Source organism: Gymnoscopelus microlampas, assembly GCF_963454915.1.
Source record: "Gymnoscopelus microlampas genome assembly, chromosome: 15".
Classification (NCBI taxonomy): Eukaryota; Metazoa; Chordata; class Actinopteri; order Myctophiformes; family Myctophidae; genus Gymnoscopelus; species Gymnoscopelus microlampas.
The window spans coordinates 19867588-19886335 of NC_139952.1; the positions used below are offsets into that span (position 1 = coordinate 19867588).

Sequence of the window (18748 nt, forward strand, 5' to 3'; positions counted from 1 at the left end):
CTATGAGAGTACTACAGTACAGTCTATACTGTACACCCCTGACTGGGACAGCATTCAGTTGAATAGGATTTATGAATAGGATTTATGGCCGATTACATTGGCTCACTTACAGAATTGCTACAGGACGTCTATAATTATGATTGTGGTCTATTTCTCTGTCTTGTATGTGCCAGGTCCCGACTGCCAGTGTTACCATCGAGGGAGCATCTGCGCTCAACAGAGTGCGCTGGTCGTCAGGTGGGAAGGAGGTCGCCGTGGGGGACTCAGAGGGACGCGTGTGGGTCTATGATGCTGGAGAGGTGAAGTATCAACACCACTCAAACATGGAACGTAAAAAAATATACATTATTGCACATTGAAAGTGTACATAGAAGGTAGAACCATACATCCCCTATTGTAACACAATTCTTAATTGTTGTACTTGTTATATTGAGCGCACATAAATTGTACTCACACAGAGTAGAAAGCAGAGGCAGCGAAGGGCAATCCACTACCTCAGGCCAGGGTTAACGTGGATGTGGATGATTGAGGAGAAATATGGAATAATTATTGTTATAGTGATTTTTACACAATTTTACACCTCCGTGTTGAACATGTTAGATTGCCACCACAGAGATTCGTTAGTATACACTATAATATTTAATTCATACAAACACGTGTATGTAAACACTATGAGCACTCTGTACATACTTTTCGTCTGTCATAGAACTGTACTGGGTAAAGAAACCAAGGAAAACTTTGTGAGAAACTGTGTACAGAAGTACAAAGCGTTTTTTTCATAGTAAAACCTCTGCATGTGCCACAACCACCCATTTTAGGTCTTTTAGTCCTGTATGTTTACCCAACTGTCAGCATTGCCATGGATGTTTGTGTTTGATTTTTTTTTCTCTTGCGCACGCTCTCGTGTCTCTCTCCAACAGCCTCCACATGACTTTACCACCGCCACCACCCTGCCTGTGCCTCTCACGTTTGGAGGGTTGTTTTTTGGGCTCTGGTTTGGAACCTTGGGCGAGGGCACGTTTAGCTTAGCCGCTAAGCTAATTTTAGCAATCTCTCTGTCGTGTGGTGAGCGGCAGAGAGGCTCGGTTGAGTGTGTGGCCTTTCTGGGTTGATGTTAATGGAGAGTCATCAATAAAACCCAGTGGTTTTACGACATGGGAGGGAGGGGAGTGTGTGTGGGGTGGCGTTATTTACTAGAATCCCCCCTTTCACCCCCCATAAAGATGTTACAACGAGCAACACCATGTGGAGAGAGACGTTAACAATTCCGCCTTAAACAACTTTACTTTACCCTACTAAATCTAATTTCCACTGTCTATAAGGCATATTTATCTGGTCAAACGCTGCAACCAGACAATCCCAGTCAGGCAAGATATTGATGATGTGATGTGTAGCAGCTAGCCGCCCTCTGCTGTGTGCAGCTCTCAGGGGGTTCAAAATGGCTGCACCCCTCCTCCTCCTTCCTGTTTAATTACAGCCTGGATACAGTGGTTGCAGCTTGGGTGGCAGCCATGACTTACATCTCCTCCCACAAAACAAGGCTACATCTTAACACTCAAAGTGCAATATGGTCTGTTGCCATTCGAGTGTCTTAAGCGTGGTTTATACTTGGTTCTACGATGGTGTCATGTGCAGAAAATAGCAGATCTACAAGCTCACAGCACGTTGTGAGCTTGTAGATCTATTTCTGGTGTGCGACACTGTCGCGTGGTGTCATTTTTCACCCAGACATGTTCATCTTAGGGATGGATAATGCAGGATAATGCACACAAAAAAAATAACCTCCTTTGTCTGTGATCTATTCTAGCTGTCAGTGGCAAACAGTGACGACTGGCCCCGCTTCGCCCGTACCCTGATGGAGATCCGTGCAAACCGAGCAGACGGCGAGGAAGAGGGTCCTGTGGAGCTGGCTTCATAGGATAGACCAAGACCACCAACAGAACTGATGGGATTTGGGGATCGTGGTGGAATCAAACCCAACTGGTGGCCTGGCACTCATCGAGCTGTCGTAGCATGTGCTTCTCAACCTCCCTCAGTTTGTCTTTATTTATGTACTGTATTCACCTTGTCCAGACAGGGACACGCTTTCTCGTACTGTATTGATGCACTTGCCATCCTGTGAACACAAATGGTCTCGATTAGGAAACTGTCGCCGATTTATTTGACCACCCTTGTTTATTCGCGGAGTTACTCTGTAAGTGATGTGGTGCTTGCAACTCGTGAGCCAGTATGAAGTGCAGTCTATTAGCCTTATGAAGCTACGTGTGTACTGTAACAATGTATTGCACTCACAGAACAAAACAGGGTTCATTGTGTAGTGTGTATTATGTTTACAAAATTATGTTTGCAGTTTAGCGTTCTGTTGTGCTTCTCTCTCTCTCTCTCTCTGTATTACGCCTGCATGTGACACATTTATGGGATATTACAAATACATTGACGTGAAATTAATATGGTGACATAACACGCTGTAAAGCTTGTTAAATACTTTATGTCCATGGACCATTCAGTGACAGAAAACACTCAAGTGGAAGTCTGGTTTAGCACAGTACTTTGTCTTTTGTTCTGAACTTCAGCAGCATATTATTTAATGGGTCATAATGATAAATGAGAGGTATACTGTAACAGAGTGCTTGCTGTTCACCTTGCTACATTTACCATTAAAGCATTGCCGGAGAAACGCTAGACTGCTTTTTCTTCTGTGTGTATTGAACTGTTGCTTGTTAAGCTGCCTATACAGTAGTACGTAATGAGCAACCTACTGTAATGTACAGTATGTGTACTGGACTGTTAGTTTTTTTTTAAGTCCCTTTATTGGAGGCCCATATAAAGTTATTTAATTGGAGGCCCATTTAAAGGTCAGCAGCGATTTGGATCAAAGTTCAAATCATTTAAACTTGCTGCCAAAGGTGTGCAATAAAGCTGTCTCCATAGAAAAGTGTGGGCTCAACCAACACAGAGAGTTTGCAGTATATGATGTGTATGCAGCTTTACTGTGGTGACAAGAATCCATCTGAAGAAAAAAACACTGAAAAAGTTTAGAATGACTCCTGCACACACATTGTTTACTAACGGGTACCGTTTACTCTCTCTTACGGGTATACACACATTGCTGCCATACGTACAGTAAGGCACAATTATTACACACCATATGTACATCCTACATTCTCTGTACTGTACAGATTTAGATACTTGCAATTGTGACACCACTTGCTACAGAAGAGGAATGGGTGCCATCATTCTTCCAGACATATCAGCACAGTTAGATCTGAAACCAAACAGCTCAGACAGCAGATACTATTTTCAAGTCAGTACTATATATGCCATACAGTACTGTCCTTACATTCAAGTGCTTGTTTTGGTCATATTCATTACAGACATTTCATCAAATCAGTGCATAATTGCATAAAGTGGCTGTATAGATATGAAAATATGTCTCTTTCTCTTTCTCATATATACAGTAGAGTTTGTGCTACAGTACTTTATAATTAATTACTATTTAACATAACATGAATCCATACTTCATTATTCATTATTTAGGTTACAAAGCAGAAAATGGAAGACAACGGGAAGCAGCTGTAAATAATAGTTTTCATAAGCAGTCTAGACTATTTTCAAATGTAACCAGCCCTTCTGATACAGCACCAGTTCATACCACTGTATGGGTTAACAGGAAACAAACAAACAAAAAACTACAATATATACACAAGTTCAGTAAATAAGACTACCCTGCTGAAGCAAACACTGCACACCAGTCAGTCCTAAGTGTCTGAGTAACCAGGACAAAGAGTATGACTGCATACCGACTCCAGCATTCTGTGTAAGGTTTCACAGACTATACTATGCCTATATAAGACAAAACAAAACATCGACAAACAAGTCAACTTAAAAAGTCCAGAGACAGTGTACTAGCTGGGTGGCATGTATATACGCACATGCATATACACATGCATGTGCGTGTACTGTACGTCAAACATTCAGGCTCTCTCTTCTCTTCCAGACATCCATTCAAGCGGCACACATGGGGGGTCAGGGGGCGGTCGGGGGGGAGGGGGCCGCCGCGGCGGCCGCCGCCGCCTGCACAGTGTATCGTGGGAGATGGAGTCCGAACTTGCTCTCGATGCCAGCGAACGTGGCCACGGCCAACCTGAAGCCTCCAATGTGGTCGGGGTTGGGCGCCGGCAGGCTGATCCGAGACTTGGGGGTGGGCTCTGAGCCAAGTGGCTTTCTGTGGTGTGGAGAGAAAGAGAGAGAGAGAGAGAGAGAGAGAGAGAGAGAGAGAGAGAGAGAGAGAGAGAGAGAGAGAGAACATTTTAGACAAAACGGGGGGTTGGAGGAAAACAGAATAAGAGAGAAAGTCAAAGGGGTGGAAAAGCAGAAGGAGAGAATCAGTGGAAGGAGGGGAAAAAATGGAAAAAAGGAAAAATGATGAAGTTGCAGAGGAGACAGTATGTAAGAAAAAAAGACAGAGAGAGAGGGGGGAGGAGAGTTTTTATATTAAACAATGTTCACCACAAAAATAAACATCTTAATCGAATATTAAAAGTGGAAGATGGGTGATCTTTCTCTTCCCCCTAAATGAATATCCCACATGGGTTTCATGCTGGGTCGTGTGATATCCTTCCAATATGGACAACAGAGGGAGATCAGTTCAAACCCACACCAAGCCACATGGAATATTCAATGGATCTGCATTTGATTTGGTTGAGAGCATTACAGAGAGAAGCTACTTGTACAGTAGTCTGCATTGTCAAGGCTTTGAATGGACACAGGCATGCCGTCGCTGTCAGACGGAAACCTTGTATGTCCAAGCCCATTACTCAGGATATGGAAAAAAATAACCTGTGATCGAATGGATCCAATGTAGTTCTTTTTTTTGTCACAAGCTCGTTACTACCTTTCATTGGTTAAGTATTTATAAAACCCACAGACAGACTTAAGTTCACTTTCAAAATAAAAAGTGAAAATAGCAGATCTACAAGTTGACGATGCATCATATCGCAACGCATTGCGAGCTTGTAGATTGGCCATTTCGCTACTTTTGTGTGACACGATGAGGTAGAGCCTGAATTTACAAAAAAATAAATAAAGCTCAAATATGGAGATACAAGGTTTCTGACTGACAGCAATGATGTACAGAATACAAACTGTATGAAAAGATAGTGCATGCACATCCACTCTGAATGCCCAGGTGCAGGACAAACAACAAATCAACATATATTAAAATAAAGTCTGCACACCGGTAGAAAAATCTCATTGACAGAATACAAACTGTACCAGCAGAAGACTGGCGATCGCAAAAAAAACTAAACACTATAGGTTTTCTTTTGTGGGGGAGACAGTGAAATTCTCTCTGTACTTAATCTACCATTGGATCCTTTCAGCTTTAGTTAGGGGGTGATGTCGATAAAGCTGCCAATTTCACAGAGGGAACATGAGCTCATTTCAATAGCAGTAGTAGTAGGGAAAGTATTATGTAGAGGTTGAGCTGATTGCGTCCGCCCTGCATCAACGCACAGTAGGATTGTGCAAAAAGTAAAAATGTCACATCCAGAGCTCAGAGCAAGGGTTTGCGTTGGTCAGCTATGTGCTCCGAAATATTTTCGGTCTTGTGGCATGTTCTGTCTCTGGCAAGAGGTGGAAGGACACCCACCAAGAGTAGCTAACTGGAAATAAACCCTGCTGAAATAAACAGCATCAAACGAGAGCATTCAGATTTAAAATGCCTTTATTTTGTACTGTATGTTTTCAAATATGGAGAATTTGACTTGGTGAGGTTAGTGCAATGCAGTGAGCAGCAACAAATATTATATCGTCGCTGTCGGGCAGAAACCAACTATCTCCATTTTTAAGTGCTATTGAACACCCTTTACGTCTGTGTGTGGGTTTTACAAATACTGAACCAATGAAAAGTATTCAAATATACTTCTGACCTACTCCATTGGATCCTTTAACTGTCGATCAAACCATCTAACTCAGGGTTTTTTTCCGTCTGACATTGTCATTCTAATCAATGATGACAAAAGATCTCCACATTAATGGTCAAAAACCTAGCATCCCTATTTTGGGCATTATAGGAGAAAAATAGCCAATCTAAAAGCTCATTAAAATAATTGATGAAGAATAAGTATTATCGCACTTGGTTATATTCTATATAGATAAAATAATGGAAATATTGTATTAGGTTTGCATTGCATTGTGTGCAATATAATATGTCTTAAAACAAAACAAGACGATGGGTTGGAAATTCTGACTTGAGGGCCAGGGAGTATCAACGTCCATCAATGTCCCTAACCTTCACCCTGCCCTGTCCCTTGAGCAGACATTTTTTTTAAACAAAGTCAGAAGACAGAGACGTTCAGAAGGCGTGACTTACTGTCCTCCAAAGTCAACATAGAACCACCGCTGCAGGAGTTCATAGGTTACCAGTGTGACGCCAAACTGAGGGGAGGATCTGAACACTCGGGCTGTGGGATGGAGCAGAAAATATTCCATTCAAATTCATACAGAGGGAAAGCTCAGAAACCAGATACTTTTTACTGCAGTTTGAGATCAGAAGTCATGTACTGTTAAGGCAGTGGTTCTGAAACATTTTCATCTCAAGCACCCCCAAGCTAAATTGTATTAGGACACAGTCTCCCATTTCAATATATTTTAATGCCCGAGACTCCCATAAGAGAACATTTGTCAACATTTGTTAAAACTTTGGAAAAGTAAAATAGAACCAGTGATGTAAGGAGCTTATGCAATGACCAATACATATTTTAGTGTAACTCAAATGTATTCAACTCAGTGAATACATACTGTTGCATGAATGCGTGTGATCTTTAATACCAGGCTTTTTTCTCCCCACAAACATGGTCCATAAGTCTACTACATTATGATTTACGACCATTATGAGTCATCACTCCTCCCACAATCCCGTCAAAACTAGAGCGCATACCTCCAGCTCCCTTCCAGAAGGCCCGTGGACCCTCCTCGTGGAGGATCTTCCAGAAGCAGTCCACCAGGCCGTTGTAGGTGGTCTGACCGGCACGCGCCGCTACCTGTAGCCTGGTCTTGATCACGTCTGCGGGGGTCACCAGGGACGCCGCTGGCATGCCTGGGGGGGGGGGAGAAAGAACCCAACACATAATGCAGCAGTCACAGACAGTGTGTTCTCACAATATGGTGTGTTTGATTGTAAAAATACAAAAGCATCCTGGAAGAGATGATGATGCGGAATGCAGTGATGAGAAATTGATTGAAACCTGGTGTGTCATTATGTAACCGCATCTGAATTCAGAGTCCCTATGGTTATTTGTTCCCCCCTTCAAAACACGTCGCATTCGAGCCTTTGGTCATTGTACAGCGAGGGAGCCACATATACACACACTACACACATGCGGTGAAGGGCTCACATCACGGCGCCCTTGACCAACCCATAATAGTGTACAGTATATATACTGTAGTGTACACACAGTATATCGTTGCTTTCGGTAAGTCTACAACAGTTACTTTTCAGAAAATGGAACAACATTTTTCAGAACATTTTGACGAAGTAGAGCAGATTTGGAGATGAGCTCTCTGCCTGATAGCGACAATATATACAGTATACACACACACGCGCACACACAAACACACTACCTCTTGCTATACTGCCAGGGATACGCAAAAAAAAAGCCAACAGGGCCATTATTTAATCTTTCCATCTTTCTTTCCTACCCACTTTCACCCTCTTTTCTTAGAGTGTGTTTGAATGAGGCCAGACAATGGGTCGTAATGAGGGCGACACCACGCTGCAACACTTGCACATGAGAAAGTGACTGGCGTACAGACGCAGCTCGCTACTCCAGCCACTCCTATCATGAATGGGCTCAATCATCGATGGCTCTGTCATTACCATCAACTGCCCCTCTTGAGGATGAAACTCTGGCTTCTTGGTCTGTAACGGCTAAACGAGCTATTCAGCCCCCTGATCAACTCAGTGTTAGGTGGTACACTGTGGTACCCAGTGGAGGGGTGACCACCTACATGGACGAGTGGAGAGGGGGAGGTGGCAGGAGAGGAGAGGAGAGGAGAGGGAAAAAGCTGAAGTAAAGAAGTTTTTTACTTTAACCGTATGATCAGTGGAGTAGAAGTGAATTGGGACAAAATGGTAAAACAAAAAGAAAAGAAAATAAAGTTGAAAATAAAGATTTAAAACCTAAATCTTCAGCAAGAACAACCTACCAACATGAAAAATGTCAAATGGATAATAATGGTGGAACCGCATTACTATAGTGCCAATTACGGAGTCGGTTCACAGTGGTAAAAGGCTACCTTTTGATCCTACGATCTCAAATATCAATGAGCTGACCTCTCTTCCTCCATAAAAACAAACTCCTCCAGCGCTCGTCGCTCAGATCCAGGCCTTGGGTAAGCTGGAGGCTGACCAACGCGTTTCTTCAGGGACCAGGGGTACGCTTGGCAAAATAATGCTGTGCAAACTGAGCATGTAATTCAATTTCCTGCGCCGACTTTAAAGCGCTAATTGCCAAAATGCCGTAACCACCGATAAATGTATGAAAGGGGGATGATAAATGTTTTGGATCCAATGGAGAGGTTGAGGGCGGGAAAAAAAGAAGAATAGAAAAGAGAAGAAATCATGGACTTGATTTCAATTTGGACTCTGAAGGCCATGGCTGACGATCTTGTGGGAGAAACCGATGTCATAATGAAGGGCAGAAATGTCTCCTTGAATTTATATGACTTTTCCATGTTGCACGCTGCGCCTTAGCGCCGACGCGCCATGGACATATCTCGGAGGATTCAAAATAAATATTAATTCTCTTTTACACTGATGTTCCAGACCATACTAACTTGGCAGGGAAGCACTGAGTCCCTTTTATTATGGTGTTTTCTTTGAGATAAAAACCGCTGAAAATCAAATATTAAAAACTGAGCCACGTTCTAGATCCTATTTTCATTGAGGAAGGGAGAGGACTTGTAAAACGCAAATCAAACCAGTGGATGTTTTGCTCCTTATTGCCTGCTTGCTCACTGTTACTACCAATCTGTCTGGACACACACGGACACACACACACACACACACACACACACACACACACACACACACACACACACACACACACACACACACACACACACACACACACACACACACACACAGCGGTGTATGTACTGTTACAGTATGTACTGTATGTGTGTGTGTGAAATAGGTAAACATGCCTGCAGGAGTGTATGTGTGTGTGTGTGTGTGTGTGTGTGTGTGTGTGTGTGTGTGTGTGTGTACATGTACAATATATTAGCACTGGAAAGTCTCCCTCTCAGCCCGGTTGGCAGACGTCCGAGGCGCTCCCCTGCCTACAGCGTTCCAAAACCCCAGGCCCCAATCACTGAGCAGCGCTCTAATTAGCAGCTACCGCCATGGAGCCTGCGGTCAGAGCCCTCCTGGCTTCCTGGCCCTGTTCTGCCTCCACTGCTACTGCTGGAGCCTCCACACCACTTCTACAGTACATCTAGCTGGTCTGGGCTGGAGTATGCGATCTGTAATGACACTTTTTTGTTTGTTTGTAACATTGTTTTGTTTAAAAGGCATTCCTGCTTTATTTGGACAGGACAGTAAAGACAGACGGGAAATAGATTGTGTGTGTGTGTGTGTGTGTGTGTGTGTGTGTGTGTGTGTGTGTGTGTGTGTGTGTGTGGGGTGGGGGGGGGGTGACGTTCAACTTAGTCAACGTTGTGGAGCACTGTGGTTAAGTGGTCAAAACACATACAGTAAATTGGTTGAGCCAGCAGGGTGCCCCGTGACACTTTTCTGGGTCTGCTGTGTTCAGTAAGTCTCAATTCTATTAAATGGATCATTTTCTGTTTAATGCAGTCAAAACCGCTATAATTTAGGCCTTAGGCTGAAGCTTAAGGTACTTTAGGCCCTATAGTATCTTTAATGCTAAGCGCCAGTAGACTGACCATTATGGCAACAACAATATCAGGGAAACAGTTGTTAAAGGTAAGCTCCTGCCCTGTCCTGTGTGGCCAGTATTAGCCTCGTTCCCAGCCTTACTCATCTGCGAAGAGAAAAGCCTGGTCACGACCTAATGCAGTGAGTGTCTATAGGGGTGGGACTTCCGTCATACGTATTTTCCCCCTGAAACAATCTTTTTCGACCAATCAAAACACTCGTTTCATTCACGGAGAATGTAAACAGATTTGTAAAAGGCGTCCTTGGGCGGTACTTTTGCCAATTTCCATATTTATATATATATATATATATATATATATATATATATATATATATATATATATATATATATATATATATATATATATATATATATATATATATATATATATATATATATATATATATATATATATATATATTTGGAATTGCATGACCTTGAATTCATTTAAGGTTAGGGTTAATACTCAGGGAACATTTTATTTTCATTATTAATGGGTAAAAAACAGTAGTCATGGTCAATCTGATTATGCACTTCAAATGTTCTCTCGCACACTAGCGTGGCATTGGTGATGTTATATAGATAATAGCACTTTACCTGCAATTGCCCCAGCAAGCAGCATTTTGGCCGGCCCGATCCTGCCGTCCTCATCGCTGAAGTAGGCCTTGAGGTGGGCATAGCAGGGGAAGTAGATGGCCGAGAAGGGGATGTCCCGCAAGAAACACGCTTTGGCACCCTAGAGGACGACGAGGAAGCAAATGAAAGAGAGACAGGATTTAGGTGCAGGGTTACATGGGGGAACGGAGAGACTTGAATGTTAGTTGAAGTTGTGAGAATGAAAGAGGGGGAAAAGAAACATTGAAAAATAAACTGGCAGATGATGACGGGAAAGGGGTTGCAAGACAATGATGAAGGAAAAGACGAACGTGAGAGACAAGGAGAGAAGGAGTGAGTTGGAGGCCAGGGGGATTCAAGCCCTGAGTGCTGGCAGGGTTCTCCGATGATGGATAGATTTTTCCAGCCACAATGTGAAATACAGGCCCTCTCACAGGGCAGATAAACACTTATTAAATGATCATACCTTCACAGGACTATACACAAAGACCCACGGGAGTGCATTTTCTCACGACCTATTGACTGACATACCTACCATTGCAGGTCAGAAACCCTCTGCATGCACACTGTCAATGTCAGCTCACCTGCTCAGCTCTCACCAGCAGGTGAGGCAGTCAGAGACAAGAGCAAGGTTTTAAGAGGGAGGTGGGGGGTGGGCGATGCGTGCGTAAAACAGAGGAGACAGACAGGCTGACTGGAAAAAAAAGTGGAGTGGGGTGGAGTTGGGAGTGGGGTGGGGTAGAAGATGGCTTCTTGTCTGCCACTGTAAACAAAGCCATATCATCAAGGCTATTGGGTTTCCTTCTGTATTTCCAGGCCGTTGGCCTGTGGCCACCCTCTCGATACAGCAACTACTGTACAGTCAACAGAAGGCAGGATCTCCCTGTTTTTGGACAGGCTTCATTTAACTCCTGGGGGATAATCCCTTGGTTCCTCCTCTTTCTCTCTCTCTCCCTCTCTCTCTCTCTCTCTATCGCTCACACGCACACACACACACACACAGAGGATTGGCAGACGCCCAGGCTATCTCTTTCCTTCTCTTTCCTCTAGCACTTCTCTCGTCTGTCTGTCCCTCCCTGCTGCCCGGCAGGGGCCAGAGCGGCTGCTGAAAGCCACGAGATGGTATCGTAGGCGGGACAGACAGGCTGCCCCGCAGGCCCCGGGCCTGGAGGCTGTGACACAGCACTGGGACGCCGTGTTGGGACATCCGATGGGAAATAACAATGAATAATCATAATGATTGAGAGTCAGTGGTACTGTGTGGGAATGAGAGTGTGTGTACACATATGAGAGAGAGAGAGAGTTTCTTGTTTCTTTCTGCACATGCATTTGTGCCAAAAAATGAAGTGCACGCATCTGCAAAACATAAAAAGTGGAATGCAAAAAACCACGCACCAACATATGCATCCGTCTTACTTTCTGCATGTAACACAACTGATGCATTAACCTGACATACGTGGAAGACTCGCCTCAGCTCCGCGTTCCCACAGTGACAGCTTCCCCCCGGCGGTGATTGGTGGCGCTAGTGTGTTAGCCACCACACCGAACGGTAGCTCCTCTAGCGGAGTGGCTGAGCGTCAGGATAATTACACTGACAAAGGCTGCTCTGTGCCTGGGCGCAGCCCCTCCGGAGCCAGCCCGTCTGGGGCTAGCAGGCTGGAGCTCGTCTCCTCTCCACCTCCCCTCCACCACTACTGCTTTCTCAATGCACATTGTCTCGTGTCTTTGCGCAGATGAACGCAGTGTTGTGTGTACACACGACTTTGTGCGGTGATAGTAGGGCCCACGGACTGCAGAAAGTAAGGCCTTTCGGCTGGCAAGCATGCTCGTGCATGGAAGCACATGAGCATGCCCGCACAAACGCTCACATGGATGCACCCTCTCTCTCTCTCTCTCTCCGATGTCAAGGGAGGAAGGCTAGACAGATAGGCAAGCAGACAGAGACAGGAGGAGGCACCATATTCAACATTCTTTAACAGCCTTGTTAACAGAACCTAAGGGTTTACATGCAAGTACCTGGACTACATTGACAGGTGGTCAGACCAGCAGACACTGGTAGGCACTCAAACACAAACTGCACGGCCAGCACAATGGCCTTACAACATAGCACCACCAAACACACACACTCACACACACACACACACACACACACACACACACACACACACACACACACACACACACACACACACACACACACACACACACACACACACACACACACACACACACACACACACACACACACACACACACACACACACAAAGATAGATCATAAATTAATAGCTGCCCAGATTAATGCTACTGTGCGGATGTCAGTTGATTCGTCATGTTCCCTTAAGGCTTACTGATATCATCATTTTATGAGACATTCTTTGTTTAACAGTATAAGCCAATGTGCCTAACTAGCCAGTTCAATAGCTAGTTTTAGTGAAAGCCACAGTGAGCCCATTCATTCCCATTGTTTGTTTGTCTCTTCTGGGTCTGGTGGTACAGACAAAATGGACTCGTTTCCAGACAGTTTTTTTTTTGTATAGAACATTATAGACATAGAATGTAGCTTAAAATGCTTTAGCAGCACTACGATACATACAACAAAATAAAAAAAACATTAAAAGATAATAAGATGTTGTTCAGTGGTTTTCAAACAAGTTGTGCCCAAGGCATACCAATGGGCAAATCAAAATCTCATGGCGAAAATAGACGATCTCAATGTCTTGTGAGGTTGTAGATCTGCAATTTTGTATTGTGATTCTTTTTAAGGGTCAAATAATACAAATAAATAATTATATTTAAGATTTGTTGCTATAATGACATGCAAAATGGGGACGCCAGGTTGAAAGTGGTTAAAATAATTTTAGGGTATAGAATTTGCCTCTGTATTGGCAAATGAGTGAGCACAAAGTATTGATATAGTACTGTAAATTACAAAATAATGTGTTACTTTTTGCATAGCTGTAGTATATTGCAACAATGTGTGATTGTCTCATGGTACACCATTTGGGAGTCGCTGATATAGTGTGTGTGTGTGTGTGTGTGTGTGTGTGTGTGTGTGTGTGTGTGTGTGTGTGTGTGTGTGTGTGTGTGTGTGTGTGTGTGTGTGTACTTTATGTGCAAGCATGTGACATCCCAACTGGCAACTCTGAAGGTGCCAGTAATGATTAAAACAGAACCATGACGGTTGTGGAAAAAAATAAGAGCCCAACTAAACTGAAACAATGCAGTATTGCTACAAAACTGTATCAGCCACTAAATATGAAACTGTAATCTAATGCTTTACAATGTGTGGGGTGAGTAATATCACACGCACACTAATATGATGAAACAGTATGCTGTAATTTTTAGCCCCATGCCATAGAAAAATGCCAATTATGGCAATTAGGGTTAAATACAGCTTTTAGCATAAATTGAGCCTTTTCTTGCACTCCAATGAAGGACCACATGGAAATGTTGATTTAAATGATAGCTGATGTGGGCTATGGTAAAATCTATAATTCAACAATAGTCAATAAAATAAAAGCTCGTATGATTTAGTCACAACTGCAATTAGGAATAATGGACTGTTTTGAAGCTGTGTGGCAGATGGAAACAATGGAATGGACAATGCATGTACTGTAAGGGCTGTGTGTGGCGCTATGCCGTTCGAGCTGATTGCAACAAGGCTGTGCTGAATTTAAGCCTAACTACAGTACATGTCCACTGGGCCTCCTACTCACCTAAACAATTGACCTAACAGAGCTGATTTTTTATTTCTTAATGATTTTAACTCTTGTGTCCCTATTCTGGGCAGGTCATTATAGGTGAATCTTTTTTTTTTTAAATGCTAAAATTTGAAACGTTTTTCCAGACATGTTCAAAAATAGCAGATCTACAACATTTTTTTAAAATAGGGCTGGAGTGGTTAATGCCGTTAGCCTCACACTCCACTGATATCAACTGTACCTTTTCATTTATAGCCACTGCTCAGAGCACATAACAGTATTTTGACACGCTGACTGGGTGATATGGTAAAAGCACCACTTACTTTGTGCAACAAGTCTTACCATGAGGAGTACTATTATGTCTACTGCTGATCAGAAGGAAATGGATAAAGTGCATCAGATTTATACTGATGTTCAAATTCAGACCAGTAGCTAAGTTAATAGTTGTGTATAAACTAAGTGACCAGTAATCAATATATAAAGCTTGAACTTCAAGTTTATTATATAAATATAAATATTACGGTAATATAAAATATGCATAAGTGCATGTTCAAAATAAAATAAGAAATAAGGCAGAATATCACTTCTGTATAAGGCAGGTCAAAGGAGTAAGCTAAGGTCGGTTATTATCAAGCTGAAAGATGCAACAAACATGAGAATAGTCTTTGATATCTGAATATTGACTGTTTCATATCAAAAAGGAGAATTGTATCCATGGCTTAGCGCCATAACACAGTTAGTTTTGCAACTCACCTTGTAGAGTCCAAAGAAGCCCAGATCCCTCATGACGGACATGGCGCTCACTCTGGGTCCTGTGGTGATCTCCCCTGCCACCTGCAGACGAATCTTCACAATCTCCAGAGGGTTGGTAAAGATCACCTGGGAACCACCAGCCTGGGTGACACACAATCGAAAAGAAAGTGATAATAAATCAAATCAAGTTTATTTATAGAGCACATTTAAAAACAACTTGCGTTGTACCAAAGTGGTACACAGAACATTATCATCAGCACAACAGAACAATAGTAAAACAACAAACAGAGCCATAATAAAGCAGTAATAGAAACAGAAGTAACGTCATCAGACAGCATGTATAACCAGTGACCACACATGACCAAAGCATCAACAACATATCGGGCAGAAACAGTAAGATAAGAGCCAAAACAAAATATCAGGAGGATTCACATGATTGTGAGTAATAATTTATGACAGATAAAGCTGGGTGCATAGGGGATAGGTTCCTGCCCAACAGTGTGGAGACTAGGGGTTGGAATCCTCCGTGGTGCATCTGGCTAGGCCGGGTCGTCTCAACAAACACAATCGCCTGTGTTCAAAGGTTGGGAAGCCAGGTAAGGAAGGTGATCTCTGTTGCTACACTAGTGACTGCTACAGGTTGGTCAGGGCGACTGTTCAGTGGGAGCTGAACTGGGAAGGATAGCATGTTCCTCCACATTTGCCACATGCTCCCATTGAAGCTCCTCACTGTAAGGTGGAAGAAAAGCAGACTGGAAGCGTCACATGTATCAGAGGGGACATGTGCTCACTTACACCCTCCCAATGCCCAACCAGTAGGGGTCAGCAGTGACAAGGCACTATACAGTACAAGGCCTAGGGCAGGGGTCTTCAACAGGGGGTCCGGGACCCCTAGGGGGTCCTCAGAGTTACTACAGGGGGTCCGCCAAATCTTTATGTGATATGATTTTTTGTTTACATGAACCACTTGAACCACAGCATCCCTTTTCTGAGGCCAAAAATAGCAGATCTACAAGCTCACAACGCCTCGTGCTGCGAGGCGTTGTGAGCTTGTAGATCGGCTATTTTTGGCAAAGAGTTATAGGTTTAGAGGGAAAAAAGAGCAGAAAAGGTTTATCTGAAACACGATTTTATACTATATAGAGTAGGGGGTCCCTGCTTCATCTCTCTCTCAGCTAGGGGGTCCTTGGCCTGAAAAGGTTGAAGACCCCTGGCCTAGGGGACTTGGGAATTGACAGACATAACTAAATTGGGAGAAAAAAAAGGAGAAAGGAATAATTCAATAAAAGGTAAAGCCACAAAAAGACAGAGACACAAGGACGATTGAAAGATGGTAAGAATAGCCTTTCAATAAAAGAATAGCCTAACGTTCTTAGAGGACGTTGAGCACAATGGCACGTTGCCATGTCACGTTAATCCAACACTCATTTCAAGCACCCCGTTTCATTTGCACAACGTGCACAATTTAATGTGGAATTTCTTGTATGCGTGCCATTCAGGGCTGGGCTCAATCGGAAAAGAGCTTTTTCGCTGACTCGCACCAACCAAGGCTCCCTTGGTAAAATCTAACCCTTCACGACAAAGTCGACATTAATAATATTATTACTCTGAGCCAACTGGTGGAACTGTAGCATAATGGTTCTCAACATGGGGTCCGGGGAACCCCTGGGGTCCATGAGGGAAAGGAACCAAATGTTTTCTTACAGGTCTGAAAATCTGAGTGTACAAATGGAACCAAATGGACCCTTAAGGCTCTATTTTGTACAGTTAAATGAATATAGACTTTTTACAGTGTAGATTGGCGTCCCAGAGATAAGTACAAGAAATTATATCAAATGGAGGTCTGTGGCCTAATGCATATCAAACTGGGTGATCTTGGAGTTAAAAAAGGACAGAATCCCCGCTGTAGAAACATACCGTAGCTGCAAATGACATCATTTCATCAATGCAGGACAAACATGGCTGACAGGGGAAGAGTGCAGGAGGCCAGTGGGGGATATCCAGCTGATGCAGCAGTCTGTCTAGCTGTCAGCTGTTTGTCTGCAGGGTCTCTGTCTGTCTGTCTGTCTCCCTAACCTCTCACTTGACTTGCTTTTCAAACTTATTCATGTTCAGGGAGGGTAAAACCACTGGAGCACGTTGGGGCAAGTCCCTTTGGCTTTCATGTTTAAGGGCTATCTGGGGTAAAGGTGTGGCGAGGAAAATGGTTCACTCTTTCTTTTGCGACATGGTGACAAGGCTTTTCAGTAGTAGTCGTCGTGTACACAGTATTAAAAATACGGGTCTATTTTACACCGTCAAAGTTAAATGAACACTCTGTGTTTTGCTGTGCAGCTCGTTTGAAGATGGGTTTTGTTTTGGGAAACTGAGCTTTGTGTGACTGACTGACTCTGCCTCTGTCAGACTGTCACTGTGTCTCACTTGTTCGTTCCTCTAATTGTTTCTCTCATTCTCTTCCTCTGGACTTTTTTCCCTCCCTCAAAGCATTATCTCATTCTATCTCACTCTGCCAGTCTTTTTCTCTTCCAGTGACCTGGTCTCGAGTCCTCGTCTCCCTTCTCTTTCTTCTTTAATAATACTTCTCTCTCTATGGTTGCCAATGGTTACTGTAGTCACACACAAAAGGGGCAAGCACATCGCAATTAGATCGCAATCTGTTGCCATGGCAGCCTTCACATCTTAAATAGGCCTCGGTCTGTTTGTTGTTGTTTCTTTGTGGGAGAGGGGGGGTCCCCCTCTCCTATCCTCCACTCCGATATGAATGATGAATTGTTCCCGTTTGCCTCTGGCTTACGGGAAGCTGTCAAACTCCAAACTGCAACATGGGCACTTTTCGCCCCAAAAAAAAAAAAGTCCCTCCATTTTAAGCGTTACCATATTTGACCATAGAAGTGAAAGAGGAGGGGAGGCAGGCGAGTGAGGGAGGGAGAGAGAGATCATAATCGTCTCATTGAAGGTGAGCGCAGATTTTTTTAAATTCTTTTAAATAAAGCAGGGGGCAGAACAGGCTCTTGGCTTCCCGTCCAGACCAAAACGAGAAGCCGGGAACAGCGGGCGGGCTGCGGCTCTAAAGCCCCTACAGCTCACAGCTAAATCTTTATGGCTCATTTTATGGATACAGCCTAGTTGATTACATGTCGGATAACGGCGAGAGCATTAAGAGCCTATTGGCCATCCCAACCCACCCTCCGCCCCCTGCCGTTTGGGTGCCTTCAAATTGGAAGCCTAATGAGAACTGGAGAAAGGTTAAAGCCGAGAGCAGGACAACACACGTTAGACAAACGAGCGGGAGGTTAAAGGCTGACACGACATGAAGGAGAGGGATGGACACGGGGAGAAAATGACCACAATACGACTAGAGCAGTGGTTCTCAAACCACTCTGATTTCAAAGGCCCCATAACTCTGTGCAAATGGAACCAAATGGACCCTTCCATTTGCACATTCAGTTACAGACATGTAAGGGTCCATTTGGAAGTGGAACCCCTTCAAGGACCCCACTTGGAGAACCACTGGACGAGAGGGATGAAGGGAATAAAAACGGCATGAGGGACGGTGGATTTGAGATTATGAAATGTGAATGCGAAATATTCACACACAAAAAAAATCGAAAAATGTGAAAAATATACACGCACAAAAAAAGGTTACAAACTATATTCACACAATTTTGCAAAAATAATTCGGGGATTGATTTCCTTGGTTACTGGCAGCGTGCACAAGTAATTTGCAGCTAACCAGT

The 18748-nt window shown here is 43.5% G+C and overlaps 3 protein-coding genes across 3 annotated transcripts in view; 2 read left to right on the forward strand and 1 right to left on the reverse strand.

The window, feature by feature from the left end:
* Positions 1 to 2640, forward strand: part of dync1i1a (dynein cytoplasmic 1 intermediate chain 1a) — a 103602-nt gene extending 100962 nt beyond the window's left edge. Inside the window, exons 17-18 of the mRNA XM_084080183.1 lie at positions 174 to 299; positions 1808 to 2640. Coding sequence (XP_083936309.1) covers positions 174 to 299; positions 1808 to 1918 — 237 coding nt within the window. The 3' untranslated portion in view covers positions 1919 to 2640. The remainder of the gene's footprint in view (positions 1 to 173; positions 300 to 1807) is intronic.
* casd1 (CAS1 domain containing 1) overlaps positions 1 to 18748 on the forward strand; it is a 272242-nt gene that overhangs the window by 233816 nt on the left and 19678 nt on the right. The gene's annotated exons all lie outside the window — the stretch shown is intronic.
* The window catches only part of slc25a13 (solute carrier family 25 member 13), a 58859-nt gene continuing 43259 nt past the window's right edge, over positions 3149 to 18748 (reverse strand). The window contains exons 13-17 of the mRNA XM_084080944.1: positions 15012 to 15152; positions 10539 to 10677; positions 6941 to 7099; positions 6374 to 6464; positions 3149 to 4225 (exon numbers count right to left, since the gene is read on the reverse strand). Of these exons, the coding sequence (XP_083937070.1) occupies positions 4027 to 4225; positions 6374 to 6464; positions 6941 to 7099; positions 10539 to 10677; positions 15012 to 15152 (729 nt within the window). The 3' untranslated portion in view covers positions 3149 to 4026. The remainder of the gene's footprint in view (positions 4226 to 6373; positions 6465 to 6940; positions 7100 to 10538; positions 10678 to 15011; positions 15153 to 18748) is intronic.